The sequence below is a fragment of the Cupressus sempervirens genome, chromosome 2 (assembly GCF_028749045.1).
Source record: "Cupressus sempervirens isolate cs-2001-9-10 chromosome 2, ASM2874904v1, whole genome shotgun sequence".
Classification (NCBI taxonomy): domain Eukaryota; kingdom Viridiplantae; phylum Streptophyta; class Pinopsida; order Cupressales; family Cupressaceae; genus Cupressus; species Cupressus sempervirens.
Window position 1 is genome coordinate 706,358,810 of NC_143119.1, and position 23,476 is coordinate 706,382,285.

The 23,476-nt window shown below is 32.4% G+C and overlaps 1 protein-coding gene across 1 annotated transcript; it reads left to right on the top strand.

Annotated features, from left to right (window-relative positions):
* The first annotated feature begins 10,523 nt into the window (after positions 1 to 10,523).
* LOC149575330 (transcription factor bHLH101-like) lies at positions 10,524 to 11,964 on the top strand. Its single transcript, XM_089816024.1, has 2 exons — positions 10,524 to 10,745; positions 11,500 to 11,964. The coding sequence occupies exons 1-2, from the start codon at positions 10,524 to 10,526 to the stop codon at positions 11,884 to 11,886; spliced, it is 609 nt and encodes a 202-aa protein (XP_089672150.1). The 3' UTR covers positions 11,887 to 11,964.
* Positions 11,965 to 23,476: the final 11,512 nt, after the last annotated feature.

Below are 23,476 nucleotides of genomic sequence, written 5' to 3' on the forward strand. Positions count from 1 at the left end.
TATATAAGTATATATAAAAATAGCAGAATAAAGAAAAAAAATTACATTTGTTTCATTTAAATGTAGTCATCCCACTGTACCATCTGCATCCTCTCTCTTTTGCAATGCATCTATGATTGTCTCGTGCTCGTCCATTGAAATTGTCCATAATACCTTATTGGCGGGTCTCCCTTTGTATCTTTCTAATTTGATATTCGTTGCCACAACCAAATGAGAATAGTGTAAAATCTTCTTTTCGAATTGGTAGTCTTCAAATGCTGGTAAACCATTTCTTCTTGTTAGATATGTATGTAGCTAGGTGCTAGTTACAATGATAGACCCAATTGGATACTCAAAACCATCATCATCTACATGATGACATATCAATTTTTTTCTTAGGTTCCACACATCTAGCTAGCCAATACTCAGTCTTTTCATCGTTATCATTAGGTGCAATAATAACATAAAGATGTCCTGCAAGATAAGATAAATTACATAAACACTTTAATCACATGTGTATGTATATAAATAATATATTAAAGACATGTATTTGAATTATATTAATGACATGTACATAAATAAATAATATAAATTGAAGCATGGTCACAACAAAATTTAATTTAATTGTGCATACTAGGTTGTATGAGGTCTAAAATACGACCATAGTCTTCTTATGAAAAAGTAACATTCTGGTCTTCATTTACTATATCATCTTGAAAATGTGTGTCAGTAGGTGCTAATGATTTTTGTTGCCAATCTTCAACCCATTTTGTATTCTTGCATTCTTCCCATTCACCTGCAAGACAAAACTGACAAAAACAAGCAAGCTCCCAAGTCCATATAGTCCAACTATTAGAATCTGAACTCCTAAATGAATGCCATTTAGCTGACCTACTAATTGTATCACAATCATATCTTGAAAGGATATTCTTCTCTTCAACTAGGTAGAAGAAACGTTTGATTGTAGAGTTCTGACTTGATCTAGTTGGATACAATTGTTCAATTGTGTGTTGTCTTTGATGTCACACAAATGTCATATCAGTCATCAGATAGAGTCTACCAAGCTCAGAAGGTCAGCAAGGCAAAGGACAGAGTCTACCAAGCTCAGAAGGTCAGCAAGGCAAAGGACAATGTCTACTGAGCTTAGAAGGTCAGCAAGGCAAAGGACAGAGTCTATCGAGCTCAGAAGGTTAGCAAGGCAAAAGGATAGAATCTACCGAGCCTAGAAGGTTAGTAAAGAAAACTTGCAGTATCTACCGAGTAAACAGTTCTTATCGAGCTCACTCTGTCATCAAAAGGAAATGTGGCAAAAGTAGTTCTTACTGAGCTCTCATGAAGGAATTCAGTTCTTACCAAGTAAACTCAACAGCCAAAGGATTTTAAGGATATTGCAATGTTAACCAAGTCAAGAAGGTTAACTTAGGAAATTTCTGGAAGCAATATTTACCAAACAAGGTCGGCCAATAAAGGATTTCATTGTTTTATGAAATAATGTTTATTTGTTTAGAGCAATATTTGTAGTTGACTGATGTATGATTTATTGGTAAATGTAACATGTAAATGGGCCGACTTGATAATCTGAATGGTATAATTAAGAGGTCAAGTTGTGAATTTTAAGTATGTGATGTGGAATTAATGTGATATGAAGACTGATTATTATGGAAGCAAATTTGAAGGATGATCAGAGATGATTGAGGAGAAGCAAAGGTATTTTTGATCAAGGAGGATCTAATGATGCTGAACAGAGACTTGTAATCAGCAAATTTAGTTGCATCTTGTTCAGGTCAATTCATTGTTGCTTTCTAACCATTGTAGAAGCGATTTCAAATCTCTTAACAGAGTTGGTTTAATAGCCATTTTGTAAATCCTCTAACAAGGTGGCAGTTAAGTTGAATTGTTCTAAAAACCTCGAGCAAGGCCACTCCTAACAGGGTGATTAAATCCTCTAACAGGGTCACACCTAACAGTTTGTATTGTAACCTTTAACAGGGTTGGCTCCTAACAGGGCTCACTTCAGAAGAGTGAAAAATTGGTGACTAGTTACTTGGTGGGTTTTCTCATATTGGGTTTCCACATTAAATCTGGTGTCTCTTATGTTCATTTTTCTTTTAATTACATGCATGAATGCTTGAAGATAAGTAATAGTTTAATTTACTGAGTTACAACATTTGTTTACCGAGTATCAACAGTAACTAGATCTTTAAGACATCTAAGGGATCTGAGGATTAATTTTTGTGAGTAACTGATTCACCCCCCTCTCAGTTACTCTATCTTTAATCCCAACATATCCTATGTATAAATATTTGTTACACCATTCGACAATCTCATGTGCATTTTTGAATTTGACTTTTTCCTCAAATTTTAATTGCTCTCTACTAAGGGCTCTCTTCATGCATGCACCCACACCATCATGTTCTTCTTTACCATGTCCAGCCTTAAAAAAACTCCACACATGTTGGATATTAGTTTTCCTATGTGTCCTAATCAACCAATAGAACATTCTAGCATTCTTGAATTGTCCTGTACAATTATCTGACCATATCCAATGTTGTGTCATTTGAATTTGTCTCTCTTTTAAATTATCATAAAAGACCTTGAAAAAATATTGGAAAAACTCAGATGAATGAAGTTTATTATCACTCATATAGAAATGGTACTCTCTCAATATTTTTTGATCCTCCTCTGTACTATCAAGTGCATGCCTATAAACTATATGAACATAAATTGTTACTTGCACTAAATTGTAATATTGTGGTTGTACCTCATCTTATGGTGCAAGTGTGTAGTTCTCTACAAAGTCAACAACTGAAAGTATAGTACCAATTGAAAATGTATTCTTACATATACGAAATTGTCCATCAAGCCATCTAGCATATTGAGAGTGTTTAACATATTTTGGTATGATCACACTCTTAAACTCATCCATAAATGCATGACAACTAACTTTATCTATAACTAGATCACACCTTCTTCCAATCTTCCCATCCTTAAATGGATATTCAATAGTTTTGAATCTTTTTACATCAACTAATTGTTTTCCAAAAGTAGTCAAAGCATTTTCATACAAAAATTTGTCTAACAAAGAAAGATTGCCACACATATCACATGTACCAGAAAGACATGCATTGAAAAGAAAGTATTGATCATTAGGTGGCTTACAAAACAAATAGGTGGCTTACAAAAAAAAATTGATATGAAATCCTTTATAGTTTGAGGTGGTATTTTTATACTAGATTCTTGCAACATTCTTTACTATGCATGTACCACATATAGATCAAAATACATCATAATGGTAACAAAATTGAATATGAGTTTTACAACAACAATCCTTTCCTTGTTAATCCTTACATACCATGGTTTACACTTTTCAAAATATCTTTGACTAATGGTAATAGTTAACACCTTACCATCTACAAATTTTCAGAACATTTCAGTTTGAGTCATGTCGAAAAGGTGTTTAAGATTTGGATCACATATTTTTGAACCAACTCTCAATTTAAGAACATCTCTTGAATTAGATGATACTCTTGTATTATCATGCCAAAATTTTTCAACCAAAATTTTGACTTCACTAATAAGTTTCATATCACATCTCAGGAGTCTACCACTACAAGTCCACAAAATATTTGTTGGATCACATTCAAAGTTAATCCTTTTCTTTACAACTCTTCCTAAACTCTTATGATTCATATTAAGATATCCACTTATGTTCCTAATTAATCTTTTTTCAGTTGTTGATTTGTTAACTAAAGCTATTGCTATTGCTCATTGTGCTACATTCTTATCTTTAGAGTGACTTCTCTTTCCAATAACATCCAAGGCACTAGCAATAGTGGATACAACTTGTTTTAAAGACTCATTTTTATTCTTGGGTTTTGCATACATTCCTAACCTTTTCATTACTTTTTGCATTTTAGACATTTTAATTAGTTGCAACATCAACTGACATTGAAACCCAAATTTCTTATTAGAAAAAAATGTCTATATAATCTATTAGCATGTGTCCTAATTTGTCTCCATAAAACCAATCCCTCAAGATTATCTAGCACATTATTAGGAAAATGAAAATTATGTTCAGGCACTTTAGTATCATTCTGACATGTTTGTTCAGTAATTGGTGTTTCTATGTCTACATTCATACAATTTTTATTTTCATTTGGCATTTCATTCACTTTTATTTGGAATTATAATCTCATCTACATTTTTTCTTGGTATTTCATTTGGGGCATGCATTTTCATTGGAGTTTGTTTTGCATGATCGTTTGACAATCTATTCTCATGAAGAAAATCTAAATCGTTTAAATCATAATCCGCTTCTAAAAAATCACCAATTTCATCATGAGAAAAAAATCAAGGGTTTGGAGACACAACTGTACTAAATGTTTGATTAGAATGTGCACCTGAATCTCTTGTATTGGGTTCTCTTCTTTAGCCTCTTCATCCATCGTGGTATCCTCAATGTCTTTCTCCTTTGAAATATTGCTCAATTCCCTAATTCTTTGTCTTCTCTCTCATTGACATTGTACTTCATTCTCTTTATTTGTTGCAATCTACTCATTTGTCAAAACTTTTATTTTCTTCTTTCTTCGTTGTTTTGATCTTATGTTTGCACTAGTTTTGAATTCAAATCAACAGCTTGCAAATTGTAGAAGAAGACAAGAAAATAGAATAACTATGGCAAAAATTCATTGTTGCAGATCAAAATTGTTATTCAATCATTGCAATCATTGAAAATTGGTCTATGGGGCATCTTTTAGGGCCCAATGGGTAGATTAGAATTTGGTACCTGATTATAAATCGGGCATCCAATTTTTAAACAATTACGCACCCAATTGTTTAAAAATCGGGTGCCCATTTTGGTTAACGACTAAAACCAAATCGAGCACTCAATTTTTTAATTACAAATTGGGTGCTCGATTCTAGTGACATGGGTGGGAATTTGGAATGACCCACAAATTTGCATGGGGTTTTGCCTTGGGGAAAGGCATGGCATAGGCTTGTTCCCACCAAGCCTATGCCTTTATGAACCAATTTTTTACTAAGGCATTTGATCAACAATTTAAGGGATTGTCGTAATTTTTATATAATGGTCCCCATTGAATTTTTTGACAAAACAAAAACTCATTATGGGTCTTACTATTCTAATTTCAAAAATGTAAATTTTATAGTGTTATGAGTTCATTTGCTATTTTTCCATTATTTATTAATCAAAAGTATCTCTTAAATGTCAAATAGTAATATTTACTAAAACTTTAATAACTTTTTAAATTTATCATATTTTAAAAATTAATTTACATGTCATCAATCCTCACACAATTTTTTTAAAGTTATATATATATATATATATATATATATATATATATATATATATATATATATATATATATATATGATTAAATTATGGCATCTATAGATGAGAAGTTGTTGAAATTAGCTTAATCGTCAATTACAAATTAATAAAAAAATATTCATTAAAAAATTCAAGAAAAATATTTTCATCAATCTTTGGTGTGTCAAGTAACTTCATTTAAAAGGATTCACAAAAAAATATTTAGTTGTTTCAAATTATGGTGTCTGTACACGAGCGTGGTATGGTCTTGAAACAAGCATTTTAAAAAAGTAGTTTTTAAAGATCCATACCAAAAAAAAAATCTATAATATGGGTATACAAATAAATTACATATTCAAAAAGATCCCAAGCACTACAATTTTTATTTCTAATTGTTTTTTTACATTTAATCTTTAAATGGCTCAAATTTTGGCATCAATTGACAATATATTTCAAAAATAGGAAAAACACTTCCACTTTTTGGCCAAAAGTGAGACCCAACTTCTTGCACTGACCCAGTTATTGTTGATCACGTGTACCAATTTAATTACAATTGCACTTGTATTGTCAAGATGGATTTGGTAATACATTTTAGGGTTTATCACTAACTTATACAGTGAGTATACAAGTGGCAAAATTGAAGTATTGAGATATGATAGATACTATTATAGATAAAGTGAAGAATTGAAGGAGTTGAGTCTATGCTACCAAGACAATGAAATTATCAGAAATATTAGGTATAAGAGTGATACTATAAGGTCACTTCATTGAGCTTACTAATCAAGGGGAAGTTTATTGACTTGCAGTTAAAATACTTTTACAAAGTTATTTTCAACAAGGTATTTCAGGATCCTAAATGATCTATTGTAAAATACTTTAACAAGGTGGTCTCATATAATAAGATCTAAATCCTTTAACAAGGAAGACTTCAGTCTTTAACAAGACTTTCTTAACTCCTAACCAAGCTTTAGACACTTCTAACCAAGTGTACTCTTAATAAAGTGATTGTACACTCCTAATAGGGAACAATGTGATTGATGTAGTAATAAGATTTGTGGGTACCAACTCACACCGTGGTTTTTCCCTTATTCCCATGGTTTCCATGATATGAAAACTTGTGTCATTGTGCTTATAGTGTTGAAGCTTATTTTAGTAAGTGTTTGGCATACATTATTAGTTTCTTATTCGTCAAGTTTGATATTTATGAGAAAATTTGCAATATCTATCATTGCATTGATTCCTCCACCCAATGTCTAATAAGCCTAATAGTCTATTCTAGAGAGGAGCTCTAATGCTACTGCAAGGAAGTGGTCCAATGTTGTCATATGGACTAGGTTGTGCTAGAACCCGAGCTTGTTGAATAATGTGTCCCATATTTAGGATTATAAATTTTGTGCATAGTTAATTGTATTTTCAATATCTACAAGTGTCATTGATATAGGATGTTGTTGTTATTTAGTCCAATATGTGGACATTCATCTCTATTTTTCTAAATGAAGGTAGTGGTAGACAAGTTGGTTTTTCTTTGTAAATCATATAAATGATAGGTAGGTCACTTTTTATAGTGATAGGATCTTTTTAATCTATTGGTTGAAACATATATATGATGTAATTTTATTATATGTATTACTTTTTATATTAATGGAATTACCTTATTACTGATCAAGAAAGAAGATTGAATAGTTGTTGGTGATATGAGGGGTCTATCAAGCACTCATCAATAATAATAAAAAATTGGAGGAGCTAACTTACAAGTATCCAATGATTTTATTTGAAATGTTTGAATTTTTTTTTAACAAAAAGGATATACAAAGAAATAATTTTATGTAATAAAACCTAGAAGTTGGTTATCAAGAACCTAGCAAAAAAAATCTTTTAGATGCATAGTCAATTTGTTTTTATGATGGTGTGTGTAACCCTCTACTCATTGATATGAGCCTCAACTTTCACTCGAAATTTAAAATACATTCATTGTTCAAAATAATTTTTTCTATGATGTCGTAAATATTCACATCACTTGTTCTTCATGCATCAATTTGTTTGATTCCTTTCTTGTAACACCCATAATTTATTCTAGTGCTTCATCAAAAGCATTTGCTTGAGTGATATCAACATGGTCTTATACTTCACATTGATGCATACATATGTAATCACATAAATAAGAAAAATCTTATTACATTAATTTCACAATACCAATTACCATTTCCATTACCATTCACCTTGTTTTCACATTGTCTTCCTTTAACTTTTAAAGGATGAGCTATATAATAGAACTTGTTCACCTTTATAAAATACAAGGTAGCTTTATCACTATCCAAAAAGGCATGTTAGATCTACCAAGTCTCTCCTTTATTTATGCCACACTTTTCAGCATTATAGTAGATGAGATGTCCTTTGTAATAGAATGACAAAAATGATTCCTCCCTTCCATATCAGACAATGCCTCTTAATTGATATGACTTTGGAAGGTTTGGATATATAAAAATTTGTGTTGTGTTGATTATTAGTATAAAATTTAAAATGAAATTAGTAACTCATCCAATCTTTATAACAAGAATATGAAATAATCTTAAATCACATATGTCTTGGAGTTGTTGGCATTTTTTATTGTAAAAACCACCCCACACACAACTCCTCTCTAAAACTTGAGGTGTCTTTCAAATGAAGAGTTCTTTCTTTAAATTTGTGTTACATTCTTTTTTAATATTACATTTGATGGATCAATTGATAAAACAACACCAATGATATTGACTATATAATTTCTTTTCATGTCATCAATTTCACTTAATGAGATAAAATTAAGATTTGGTTTGAGTACAAAATGATTTTCCTCCAAATACATCAAATCTGTAGAATTACTTTGTAATAAAAGAATTCAATCATTCTTTAAATAGTTGAAATTATTTTGTGCAACTTTGATGCTCCCTTTTGAGTTTGTAAGCTCTCTCAATCTCTACGTAATCATAAAATTTATATGCGATGACATTATATACATACAATTGCACATAACACTTCTCTATTAAGTAGAACTATTTTTAATTTGTTTTCTCTTAAAAGTAGATAAGTTGTCTTTTGCTCAAGTATAATACATTTTGTAGCCATCCCTCATTATTTGATGCAAAATTTACTAAATAAATTAATTATACCACATTTATACATAATATGGTATTGAACAAATCACAACCTTGACAAATAAGTCTCGACTTATTTTAATGAATGTATACTGATATAATTTATCTCTAGAATGGAATAATAACATTCATTTCCTTGGTAATTATATGATGTATGTTTTTTTATTCTAATTCAAATTGAAAATTTACTAATTGTGTATCATAATAGTTATGTCACATTTAAAATAATATAAAGTGTGATACTTCATTGTGATATTATTGAAGTCATCGGGTTGCCTCAAACCTTATAAAAGAGGCCAACTTAAATCTCGCACACACTAAGGTTTTAATTTTAGGCTTAAAAATGTTAAACAAAACAACTTGATTAATACTTTTAAAACTTAATATGTTGGTTAGTGTGTGTGGTTTAAGAACAACTGCATAATTTTATATTTATTTTTGATGGAGATTTTGACCTGCAAGTACATCAGCCAACAGTGGCATGAAGCATGCGAGTAACCTTGTTTTAGCGAGGGCTACTATAGTGAATTTTTGCTACTTGATAAGGGAGAATGAGCCTATAGGTGGAAACCTTTTTGACTAACAACCAAGGGTTAGGGGTACGGGCATTTTGCCAAATTCATCGAGGGTACGATCTCAACCTCATTCCTTATGATGTCAAAATCTTTCACTCAACAAGACTTAAACCACATAATTTTATATTTATTTTCAATGGAGATGTTGACCTACAAGTAGAGTTGCCAACAGTGGCATGAAGCATGTGAGTAACCTAGTTCTAGCAAGGGCTACTGTAGACAATTTTTGCTACCCTATAAGGGAGCATGAGACTATAGGTGGAAACCTTTTCGACTAAGAGCCAAGGGTTGGGGATAGCCATTTTACAAAATTCATCAAGGGTATGATCTTGACCTCATCCCTTATGATGTTGAAGTCTTGCACTCAACAAGACTTATTCCTTGTAGATTCATTTCAAACCATTCAACTTGACCAAGAGGAGAGTTCTTTTCTAAATTTTTTATTGCTTTAATCCCACTTCATGATCTAAGATGAAAGAGTTTGAATTTGAACCATAATTCCCTCCAATGAAAAATCTCAAAAATAAATAGATTTACACATTTCATAAATTTTTTAAACATCTAGGGGAGATGACCCTGCTTAAGCTCACTTCACACACCTACAACTCCTAATTCGTATGTAGAAATTTGGTGATTTTCCCAATGAACCTTCGTAGATGAGTGAAGAGCTTAAAGCTAACCTTTCATCTTTTCCACACTTACGAAGTAGAACTCGTAGAGTGCAAGGTGGTCTAAAAGTGTCAATTTAAAACATTCGCCCGAAACTCGTTATGTTCACCCCCCAATCGCCACTCACTAAAAAAAATAGTAGTTTTTGCACAAATGGACCAATCAGCAACCAAGAAAGCAAAAAAAAATCAACTATTAGTACATGTGCTATCATTTTTTTGAAACTTTTTTATGAAGGATAATTAGAAGAATCTATAACAATAGATGTATAGAGGTCATTAGAATATTGATTACTAATGAATATACCAAAATGGTTTCCTTGTTAATTTGCACCACGTATTTTTTTTTTCTCTAACCATGTATGCCAAAATGGTTTCTTTTGACATTTATGAAAACAACTAAAGAGCTAAGAAACAGAAGGATCTTCAAAAGAAAATTTAATGAAAGTGATGTCACCCTAAAGATTGAGTGGTAGAAATAAAAATAAAAATAAAAATAAAAATACTCATGGTTTTGTGGGGGCAGTTAAAAGTTAAAATTGGAGCCATGTCATTTGAGTGCTCGTGGTCGACAGCCGAAAGCGTGTGCTGATTCGACCCCGGCACGCGCTCACCAAATGTTTTTGTCTTACGTATTTATCTGCACATATTTAACTCAAAAATAACTAGTTCGCAATGTGAACAAGGTTCTGGTCCAGTATATCCTCTTTCATCATTTTTTTATTCTCAAGGATTCGATCGACAAATAAATATTCTCAGACTAGAAATAAATCGGAAGAACAATGACCGAAGGAAAATACGGCTGAGAGATTGTTAATTGAAATCTGGTTGTGGTAGAACAATGTGCGCTCTGCAAGACTTTCTCTGCCTCCCAAATTACTCTGCAATCATCCAAAATCAGGAAATTATTGTGGATTTAGATGAGTTGTTTGCATGTACAAATGAGGAGAGCAGAGATTTTAAGAAGCTCTGCCAGAACGCCAATGAACGACAGCGTCGTAAGAAATTGAACGCGCTTTACGCTACGTTGAGATCTATACTTCCTTACTCTGACAAAAAAAAGGTAACTTTGCTTATATTTCACCAGATCTCAAACCCTAAATACATTTGATTTATGGTGTATTGAATTTAGTCTCAGTATTTGTCATTTTGGCAGAAAAAATTATAATGAATTTAGTGTCAGTATCTATCATTTGGCGGCGGAATAATTTGTTTTGATTTTAGTTTCAGTATTTATCATTTTGGCAGAAGAATTTGTTTGAATTTAGCCTCAATATTTATCATTTTGGCTGAAGAATTTGTTTTGAATTTAGTTTCAGTATTTATCATTTTGGCTGAAGAATTTGTTTTGAATTTAGTTTCAGTATTTGTCATTTTGGCAGAAGAATTTGTTCGAATTTAGTTTCAGTATTTATCATTTTGGCTGATGAATTTGTTTTGAATTTTGTTTCAGTATTTATCATTTTGGTTGAAGAGTTTGTTTTGAATTTAGTTTCAGTATTTGTCATTTTGGCGGGAAAAAATGTTTTGAATTTATTTTCAGTATCAGACACATTTTGGTTGAAGAATTTGTTCGAATTTAGTTTCAGTATTTATCATTTTGGCTGAAGAATTTGTTTTGAATTTAGTTTCAGTATTTATCATTTTGGTTGAAGAGTTTGTTTTGAATTTAGTTTCAGTATTTGTCATTTTGGTGGAAAAAAATGTTTTGAATTTATTTTCAGTATCAGACATTTGGCAGAAGAATTTTCTCTAATTTAGTTTTAGTATTTTCAAATTTGTTTTGAATTTAGTTTCGATATTTGTCATTTTGGCAGAAGAATTTGAGCGTACCTGCAGTTTTATGCGGAGTCCTAGAATATATTCCGTGGCTGCAGAAGCGAATAGAGATTCTTGCCAGAAAAAGAGAGGAGCTTTCAGCGATCAGACAAATTTCCCAAAGAACAAATAACGGGCTGAAGAATCTGACGAATTTCGAACACAATTTGGATCAAAACTATGGAATTTTATTTAATGTGAGAGTAAATGTCAGTTCAATGGCCGATGCAGAAGAGGTGGTGATCGCAGTAGAATCTGCGCCATTTTTATTTTCTAATTTATTGGTGTTGTTCATGCGAGAGAATTTGGATGTTTTGAACGCTTCTACGTTCGTCTCAGGTGGCACAGTCTTGCACACCATTCAGCTTAAGGTAGACGTGAATTAATGATGTATTCTCTTGCTTGTTCAGGTCATTCCGAAATATCATATATCAAAATAACAAGAAAAAAATTAAGTTTGTTAAGAGTAAGTAAATGTTGTCTATTTAATATTTTTAGTCTACGAATCAAGTCTTAGTGTGATGTTTAAATCCATTTTACTTCTTGAATGTTTCAAAATAACTTTAAATCAAATTAAATTGGGCCTCTTCTAATTTCTGATGATGAAAAGTTCAACTTTCCAGTTGGGTGCTCTGAGATCTAAGATTCAGATTGTATGCCACAAATATACGCTAAGGCGTACTATACATACACTTCAACGCCACCTTTTTGTTGAATTTCAAAGTAGTAACATAATCCAAGGTGCTATAAAAAGATTGATGCATCCAAATCTTCATATTCAAATTGTTACATAATCTATATTTACAAATTAGGTTTGGTGTATATCTAATTGGTGATATTGTTATCTGAATTCAATTTTGTAGTATGAGCCAAATTCATTGATTCATATTTCTGTTGGACTAACCACCAACATTCCCCTTCAAGATTCGTGACATGGCTTAACTGCCTTGTGTTCTATAAGTCTAGTGGTTGTATTGGGCATTGAGAGGTCGATCTTTTGGTGCAACGACAACCTTAACTTGTAACAAGTGGTATTAGAGTTTGGTCACAGGTTCGATTCTCCTTAGGTAACATTGAGGGGGGGTTGTTGGACTAACTACCAATGTTCCCCTTCGAGATTCATGACATGGCTTAATTGTCTCTTGTGTTCTAATAAGTCTAGTGGTTGTATTAGGCATTGACAGATCAATCTTTTGGTGCAACGATAACCTTAACTTGTAACAATTTCATGAATAGTAGTTCACATGAAATTATCTTTGTCTATAATGAATGGATAACTCAGAAATCATTGTATCTCTTATATATATAACAATCTTTGAGTCTTATTATTATTTTTCGATCTTTTTCATATATATATATATATATATATAGACACACACACACACACACACACACATAAAATTATAATATTGTTATCAAGATGCAATTAAACTCATTGACTTATGTTTACTAAATAGTGGTTCACACCAACCCATCTCTCATTAGAATGAATAAAACATTTATCACTCATTGCATCTAGGTGATGTTCACAAAGGTGAAGCACCATAACTTCTCAAGAGGTAATCTTTGTCATTACCCCTCAATGATATATGGATAATGTAAATATAAACAAAATAAATAAATAATAAACATATGTATTCACTTCATTCTTACAAAATTGTGGACCATTAATCATTATACGATCAACAAATTACAAATTAACACAATCTATGAAATCAACCAACATTCATGTAACAAGGGAGATGGGTGGAGAGCGAGAATGGTGAACGGTGGGGAGAAGAAGACTGTTGCAGTCATAGAATGAGAAATTCAAAGAGTTTTGCTGCCTTAGTAACTTTGCCAAAGGGCGTCAACAATAACAATTAATAGGCGAATCTTAGGGTTTACATTCTAACATGGCGAGACTTTTACATGGAACCCCTTTTGTCTAGCCTACAAATCCTTGACTCAGTCGCAGCAACCACTTACCCAATGACTTTCTTCGTTGTCATTTTGTGGAGGAGAATATCCCAATCAAGTCCAATAGTAATTCTGCTACCAACATTTTCTCTGGAAAAGCCATAGTCCAATCGACAAAACCTTTTTTTGTAAACCCTAGGTTTCAATTTAAACCTCACAAGGTTCGTCAGCATAAAGGAAAGGAAGTGCAAGGTGTGGCTCAGGGTTATTCAGGCTTTGAGTATGGAGAATCACCTCACCAAGCTCATAATAAATAATAAATATCTGTATTCAATTCATTAGATTAATAAATTGTGGACCATTAATCATTATATGATCGACCAATTACATTAACACAATATATGAAATTAACCAACATAATATCATATCAAATAATTATTAAACAATAACTATGCACAACTAGAGTCCCTACCTTAGGGAGGGGATTAGAAGATATTTTTTGTTTGATTGGGTATTTTATGGTGTGAAAATTAGAAGAAATCATTTGTTTGATTGGGTATTTTATGATGGGAAAAATTAAATTTATATTAGCAATATCAATTAAAAATAAGGAATACACGAGAGGAGGGCATTAGTGTTGTTGAAATTGATTAACAAGATAATCAATTATGTTGCTATAGTGTAAGGCAAAACATAAAGTTCAACAAGGACAATAATATAGATTTCAAAGCATGTTGGTAAGACACAATGACACTATGGTTCATGTTGAGATGAAATATAATCAATTGAAATATGTGGCATAGATAGAGGCAAAGGAACAATGGGTGGAAATAAGAGGGAAGACCCATGTTGTGAAAGAGGCATTGAGAGCACAACAAATTTTGTCAAAAGAGGAAAGAACATAGAGCCTTAGAAGTTGCAATAGAATGAGTGGAAATAGGAGGGCAAGTACATCTTGTCATTTTCTAATACATGATGTACAAACTTCAATACCAATCACAATTTCTATGCATTTACATACATTAATAGTAAATTCAAGATACCATGTCATTTCTTAGACATACAAGATTCATTATAAATCAAAACTATGTTTGCACAATGAAAGGTTAAGATATAGAGTATAGAGCACACCAAAAAGACCATTATCAAGATCCTAGCTAAAACAAGCTTTTATAAGAGACCCTATCATGACTTGAGAATAGTATGTATAGCATTACAAAGACTGAATTGTGGACATAACTGAACATAAAACACCCAAAGAAAAAATTCTTAATTGCTCCATACCATCCACAACCTTCAGTTTGCTGGCACAACACAATTTGATAGCTCACACGTACAACAACTATGTGAGAATGGCTAAACAAAGTGCTATTGCATAAAAAAATAATGTCAAAATATAGAATCTTAGAGTTTTAGATATTATTCATGACATAAGATTCTTTTCCAATAAAGCCAAAAATTAACTAACTTTTTAAAATTGAGACAAATAAAATACTAAGAGGGCATAATCAAGTGTTAAAATTCTAAAAAGTTCTTTCAATCAAGCCACAAAATAACTATTTATTTTCAAATTAAAACAAATAAAATACTAAGATAACATAATAAAACATTCAAATACTAAATTCTAAAAGGGAAGAATCTTCAAATAAAGCCAGAAAAAGAAATTCATGTAATGCAAATAGTAGAAATTATATAGTTTCTAATTTACATAACCATTGAAGCATTTTGATACTTCACATCTTGCATCAAGTAGAATGCAGTCAGGTAAAAAATAATAATAAATAAAATCACAAAATGTTCTTATAACATGGGAGACAAAACAAAGTTTAAGGAAGAAAGAAGCATAAGAAATAGAAGTTGAAAAGATATTGTAGTGAAATGAGAGACGGTAAGAGCTGGTTGCATTGGAAATAAAGAGGAATATTTGTGGATATTAACAAAAACCATGTGGTAAAGATTATAAGAAAAATCTATTTAATGTTGCATGGAAACATGGGACTCTAGAGTGGGAGTTAGGACATAGCACAGTCCAAGGAGTCATAATTTTGAAACAACTAATGTTGCACTAAAACTAAAGGAAAGAAACTGTGAATTTCTTTGAAAAATAAATAAGAGGAATGCTAAATTCAATGGGTATAGATTTTTTAAGCTAATGAATATATTTGTAATGGAAATGTATGAAGAAATGTATTTCTATATTGCAAATTGAGCATGTAATTTACTATTTTGTGGCCGAAAAAGTTTTTCAATTTCTAATAAAAATTAATAGAATCAAAAGTCCCCAAATGATATTATTTACATTTAGTCATTTGCATTCGAATCTTAATTTGAGTGTTTTTGTGAATTGCTTTTGAATTATAGTTTTATGTTGTTAGCTTCAGATCCTCAATAAAAATAATTCAAGCTGTATACAAAAAACATAATGTATATGAAAAAATAACTATTTTTTTTGCAAGAGTAAAAACATATACTAACCCATTTTGACTTTATAATACCTCATTCCTTGGAGAGAAAGTTTCATAATTCATTTGAATTCCCCTTGAAACTTGAAGTCTTGGCTAGTAGAAAAATAAAATTAACTTGGTATTTTTCCTTTAGTGGCCAATTCGTGAGAAACATGTAGTAAAGAAAGGGACTTATAAATAACATCCACAGAATAATATGGAATATAATACCTTATTTTTATGGCACACACACATGTTCTAGTACTACTGTAGATGTTCTTTTCACTCACCAAAATTTCCACGGGTAACTATACACAAAGGGTTGCTAGCTCTATCCTAGAGATTCAAACACCACAAAAAATAAATGCGTAAATTATAAGTTGTGCTCTCAAAAAACCAAATTTTGATGGAATCTATCTAATGTACTAAGAAATGTGGTCTTGTGATTATAGGAAGGCTCTCATATTTTATTTTATATTTTTTCATTTCTATGGATTGTGATCATTTTCTCAAATACTTTTCACTTGAGGGAAATTAGCATAACAAATAAGGTACACAAAACTTAGTAGCCAAGCATTATACTATGATCCCATATACTTGGAATGTATATATTAAATTGAGTGGTACAAAAATTCATCAAATGTAGATTTACTTATATCATCATATGTACATTTTACTTGAAAAAATCTTGCCATAATATAGTTGTAGAATAACTGCCATGTTTTGGTGCACCAAATTAGAATTGCGAATTGGAATAAAATAAGATTACATATTCCAAATTTGACCCAAAAATGAGCATTTGCAATTCCACCTAAATAGGTGGAATTGGAATATGTATTCCTATTCTAGTTTTATTTATTTTAGAAAACATAATTTTTTGGGTCCTCAAATTCCCCATCAAATTTTGGCTGAATCAAACAGAGTATTGTTGATCTCAGATTGGTTTTGACAATTGAGTGTCAACACACTTAAGATATTTACTAAGTTCATGCTGAGCTAGTAACATATGTTGAGTATAATATGTATAGATGCCAAGCTGCAATGAGTGCCAAGTCACTCATGTGTCAAGCAATTCAAGTGCTGAGTGAACAATTGATGTCGAGTAAGTTCAAGTGCCGAGCATGACATAATTATAGTAAGTGCTAAGCATCAGTATTATCAAGTGCCAAGTAACACAGAATGGACCTAGTTGTTTGTGATGACACAAACAACTATGTAAACCATTTTTATGCCAACTTATGGATAAATCTCAAAGCTTTGAAGATAAGATCGAATCTATTTGGATTCCTTATGCGATCAACATGCAACTAATCAAAAAAATGGAAGGAATTAAGCGGGAAAATGAATGAATCTCAGTCATAGATTCATACCTAACTCTAAGCCACCAAAGTCTTTTTAAAGGGAGATGAAGCCCCATAATTTAGTATGTATGTGTGTATGAAAACAAAGAATTGAAGGAAGTGAAAAGGGGTGAATTGATCAATAAACATTCAAGGTGACTTAGAAGTGTGAATGGATTGCAGAATTAGTTTTCAGAACAAAGGAGAAGCTATACACCAGTGTTACAACAGATCAAAAAGATCAAGATGGACAAAAATATGATATGAAATCAGCAAGGCAAAAGTTGTAAGTGTATTAGATCAAACATTATATTCTTACTTTCTAATAACTGTATCAACAGGGTGAAATCCTTTGGACTAAGGTTGATTTAATAGTCATTGTAAAATCTTTTAATAGGGTGACATTCCAAGTGAGTGTTTTAAAGTCCTTTAGACAGACACACTTTAAATAGGGTGTTAAAATCCTTTAACAGGGTAGGATCTAACAATCCTTTGTAAGCCTTTAACAGGGTAGGCCTTTCATAGGGCAGATCATGAAAATGGTCAAACTATGTAACCTTAACAGGTAAACTTTATTGTTGAAGTAGTGAAGAATTGTAGGTGTCATCCCCACCCCAGTTTTACCTTCTCATTGGAAGGTTTATGGGTAATCATATTTGTTGTCAAGTATTTATGTGGATGCATTTACTTTACATGTTATTTCAATATGTTCATGCATGTATTGTCTTGAAGTTAAAAGTTTTATTGGTTAAAGATTAGGACTTCTGATTCACACCCCCCCCCAGAAGTATATGTTTCCCATTTGTATTTTCAACAATTGGTATTAGAGCTAAGTTCTCATCAGGAGAAGCCTTACAACTTGGAGAAAAGATTTTGAAATGGAAGTTTACAAGTTGGGAAAGACCATTGAAAATTAGGAGATTGGGATACATCTCATACTACAACAACTAAGTGAAGCTAGAGATGCCTTGAGAAGTTTGCTAAAGAGAAGGAAAGAGATTGCTATGGCAGAAAATGACATGTAATACAAAGAGATTAACACCACAAAGTTATTTTCAGATGGTAACTCCTATGAATTTGATGCAACAATTGCAGATATCATGGAAAAGAACATAGCACAAGCTAAAGAAATAATAAATCTCAAGTTATAACAAGAATCACAAGCTATATTGCTATATGAGGTGACTAAACAAAAGAAGAAAGCTATAGAAGACAAGACCATGATTGAAGAAGACAAAAGGGTTTTGGCAAACATATTGGAAGAAAAATCAGTAGAGCTATCCAGGATCTCAAACATGCAATTGGACACCCTAAGCCAAATGATGAATGCTCATCATGAGTTGAATGTTAAGGACATTGAAATAACTACATTGAAGTTGTAGAATGATCAACTACCGAATGACCTAAAAATATAAAAGGAGTTTTCTAAAAGCTTCAACAAGCCAAATGAAGCCATCAAGTACTTTGATTAACTACTAAAATCCCCTAGATCCAGTAAAGACACATCAGGATTGGGCTACATAAACACTAAAGAAGGAGAAAAATTCAAAGCTACTGAGGAAAGAAACAATAAAGGAAAGAATTCCAAAACTATTTGTCATCATTGTGGTAAGAAGTGACATACAACCAATGTTTGCAAGAGCAAGAATACTAGTCAGAATGCTAAGCCTAAGAACATTACTCATTGTCACAAGTGCAAAAAAAGGTCATTAGGCACATGAATGCAGAACTAGAACCATGCATGTACCAAAATTTGAAGGACACTGCTACAATTGTTAGAAGTTTGGACATAGAGCCTTTGAATGCAGATCCAAGTCCACATGGTCATCAAACAAGCCAACAAAGGGAAGAAGATATGAAAACTCCTATAAATGGGATTACAATACAAGACATAGCTATCATTATTGTCAAGAGTATGGACACATCCTTGAGAATTGCATAATAACACACTTCAGTGGTAACTACAATAGATGGTTGAGTCAAACTACATGCTTTAGCTATTTAAGGATTGGTCATATTAGCAAGGACTACCCAACAAGGAAAAAGACACTCAACTCAGAGTTCAACAAAGGAAAAGACAAGGTAGATGTTGAACACACCAGAGGTGAGATGAACAAAACATGGAGGAAGAAAGATGGATGCAACACATCAAACAAAGGGATCACTTCACCTAATAGGTCAAGTGATCACATCTCATCAAATTAAGAAAAAGGAGGTATGTGGGACTGATATTTAAAATGTTTTATGATACATCAGTTCCAAAATAAGTTAGTACTAAGAAAGATATATTAGCATGAAGACAGATGCAAGAAAATAAGTAAATTCCATGATCAAATCTTTAAGTTTTCACATTACTGCCGAGTGTGAAAAGTCCTCTTCAATTGCTAAGTAAAGTACTAGTATGTGCCTAGCTGTCAGCCAAAGTCAGTTAAAGCCGAGTTAGTAGTAGCTGCCAAGTATGAGAAATTTCTATAGGTGCTGAGTAAAGGTAACTCCAATAGTTGCCGAGTGATGGTAAAACCAATGAGTGCCGAGTGAAACATAAATTGCATTGAAGCTGAGTTTACATTTGTACATGTACCATGCAATAAATGCTATATTTTGAAAAGGTATAAGGTTGAATTTCACATCTTTTTCATCATTATGGACACAGAGCAAGAGCGAGCAGAGTGAAGAAGTGATTTACAAGCAAGATCAAAGCATTTGCACGAATCATAGTGAAGATTGAGCATTAGTTCATCGATCTCACTTGCCGAGCTACACCATTTCATATTAGTTAAAACCCTAGCTTGCACAATGGCCTCAAGTTCAAAGAATGTAAAAGAGAAAGACACGTTCAAAGTTTAATTAGTGAGCAACGAGGTTAAACAACCAGATTTCAGGGCCATACCAGAAGTTTCATATAAGAATGACCCAACAGGTGCGTTATTTGTCATTCCACCTAAGGTTGTAATGGTCTAAGATGTGAGGAAGTGTTATAATTGCAAGGTAGGAGGCATTGGAGACATGGAAATCAAAAAAGCATACGAAAAACTATGCAAAAATAGAGTGTTGAAGGAGGAATTTAAAATTGTAGAGAGGAAGGGCTTAACTCCTGCCCTAGATTTCCCATCAGTTTTCAAAATTGAATGGATCAAAATTGTCCTGAGTAGAATACATGATGGTTGTCTATGGTTAGAAGGAGGCCCTATCAAATTTTCAAAGAGAATTATACATAGGGTTATTGGATATCCAACCCTAGATTAGTCCAAGACATTGAGAAGCAATTCTAAAGAGGTAATTGAGTTAAATATAGGAGCCAAGTGTAACAAGCATGGGATGACTATTGACACTATCACATATCCACTTCTTGACTTTGTTGTTAGGGTCATTTCACATAAATTCTATTAGTCAAGCAGATTGAATAGTGTTCCTTGTATAGCAATTAATGTTGGCTATAAGATAGTCAAGAAAGATCATACCTATGATCTTGCAGAACTCCAGTTGCAACAGACAATGGAAAGCCTAGGAGCAATAAGGAGGTTAAAGAGTGCTCAATGTAAGTTTGGTTCAATACTAATATGTATATTATTCTATGTGCAAAATGAATTCCCATCTTTTGGTAGAGTAGGATGAAAGACCAATAGGTTAGTTGCTGAGCAAATCAATGAATATATTGAGCAAATGGGAGAGAATTTTGAGTCATTAATGACTGGCTATTTTGAAGACTTCAAGAAGTCCATGAAATAGAGGTTAAGAATTCCTATTTCTCTAGTAGAGAAACATCTCAATGATATTTATTTTCTTGTAAACATTGACTATACTTTCATCCAGGCTACAGTACCTAGAGTCAGATGGTTAAGGCCTTTGTGATAGAAATTAATATAGATGAAGCTTCAGCTGCTATCATTGCACTTCTTGCTAAAGAAGTTGACAAGACTACCAATTTTTTTGGTAAATTATGATGTTGTAAAGTCAAAAGTTGAGATGGAATTGAAGACAACCTCAAATTTGAAGAAGAAAGATAAAATGGTGAGAAAATTAAAAGCCAAGTTTGGGGAAGGAGAAGAAGAAAATGATGAAGAAGATGATGAAGAAGAGGTACAAGGTCAAGAACCTCTTGCTTTGACCCAAGGTATGGATGAAGATCAGGAAGAAGGTGCAGAGGGAGAAGATGCCAAGGAAGCACCAACAAAGCCTCAACCAAAGAAAAGAAAAACCAAGACATAGCCAATTGCACAACCAAAGACAAAGAAGGCTGCAAAATCTAGTGCAAAAAAACCTACAACTCTAGCAACAAGAGCCACTACAAGGGCAACTACTCAAAAGGCCAAAGAGTAGGTAAAGAAGAAGAATGAGGCCATTGAATAGACTGGTCCTATGCAGAAGAAACCAAGAAGAAAATATGTAGCACAACCAAAGACAAGTGATAAGAAGAAAAAGTTTGAGGACACAAGCCAATTTAGAATGGTAAGTCATGCTCCCAAATCTAATCTTGAAAACATTTGTGATAATGTTAGAGATAATGCATATTTGACAGGTTTGAAAAACATTGAATTTGGTAAACTTAGTAGAGAAGACCAAAACATGATTGAAGAGTTAGTATATGCCATGATGAAAAAATTCAAGAACACTCCTCTTGAATTTGATAACACAATGCCTAAAGATTTCTATACAATTGTTGAGAATAAGTGGGACTATTGCCTAAATATGGAAAAAGAAATAAGAGAATCAACATTAGCACAAGTGATGCAAGAATTGTCAAAAGGACAAATAAGTAAGGAAAATAAGAAATATGGTAGCAGATTTTCACCAAAGTACATGGAATTCAACATTTTACAGAACATAATTGAGGCTATTGTGAAGAAATCCACACAAATGTAGAGGTTAATATATGGTTTAACAACTATCAAAGAAGGAGAACCAGATCCCTTTGAGGGAAGAAACAATGAGGAAGAAGGTGAGGACAAAGAAGAAGAAACAAAGAAAGAGAAGGAAGACATTAATGTGGAGGAGACACAATAAAAGAAAGATGAGATGGCAACAACTGATGAGTAGCAAGCAGAACAAAGTGTTGAAGACTCACAATTGCCAGCCATGAGCCCTCCACATGACACAAATACACCTGCAGAGACCATAATAGTGAAAGATGTTCCTAATAAATCACCTCAGAACATTAATCCACTAACTGTAGAGGGTTTGAGAAAGATACTTGACCAATCCATGTTACAAGAAATGTTATGTGAAAATCTTGTATTGGTTAGTGTGGATGAACTACATAAAGCAATAGCTAATATCACTAGGGAAAAAGTGAACACACAAGAACCACCTCCTACCATTCGTACAACCACTAGTGCTAAAAAAAATACAAATAGAGGATAAAACTACAAAGGTTAACACTACTATAAAAGTTGATGAAGTTTAGACTGCAGAAGAAAAGGAGCCTACAGAAACACAAATACGAAAAACAAAGGTTTATATACCTAAGGCACAAACTCAAGGTGCACCTCAATTGATTATAATTGATCAAGGCAGATTTGATGAAGACAAGTACATACCAAAGGAAAAGGAGCAAGAAGCCATACAAACATTGGTAAATTTATCAACAACTGGCACTCCTACTAAAGTCCTTCAGGAGCCAAGCACTAATGTAATACCACTACAAATTTTTGCACCATGCTCAAGCTCAACTAAGGTTGCAAAGGTATTTCACTATGGTGATGCACTTTTAGATGAAAAAATAGTGATACCAAAATATGACTATGCAACCATAACCTTAGAATAGATAAACATAATGCAAGAAGCATTGGAGAGAAAGAAAAATCAAGAGATACTCAGGAAAGAATACAAACAGAGGCAAGCACTTCAAGAGATCAAAGACATCTTTTTAGATGCTTTTAGCTTGCAAACACCTGATGAATCAAAACCCATATTAGAACAACTGTTAGAAATTGTGGAATAGGTGACTAATGAAGACTAGGGCACTAATGTTTAACTCATGGAATGGTCTAAAAATAAATTTTAAGGAAAAATCAATGAGAAGATATCTAGTGAGATAACATTATCACAAGTTGAATTGTCTAACAAAATTGAGAAATTGAAGAAAGTACTTGAGAACATATTCTCATTGTACAAAAAATTATGATCCCACACTCTTCACACAAGAAACAAGCCACAAAATTTTGAGTCTGGAAAGAAACTTGAAGATCTTAGGTATGCAACTACCCTAAAATCTAGCTCAAAGTGAGAAGCACTTTCATTTAGTACTTCATACACAAAATCGACTAGCTGTGTTAACAATAGAAAATGCTCAC

What these genes read in the sequence shown, in the direction of transcription:
- LOC149575330 (XM_089816024.1), top strand. Translation starts at nt 10,524, where the DNA reads ATGTGCGCTCTGCAAGACTTTCTCTGCCTCCCAAATTACTCTGCAATC. An exon ending in CTTACTCTGACAAAAAAAAG is followed by an intron (nt 10,746 to 11,499) that starts GTAACTTTGCTT and finishes TCATTTTGGCAG; the next exon opens with AAGAATTTGAGCGTACCTGC.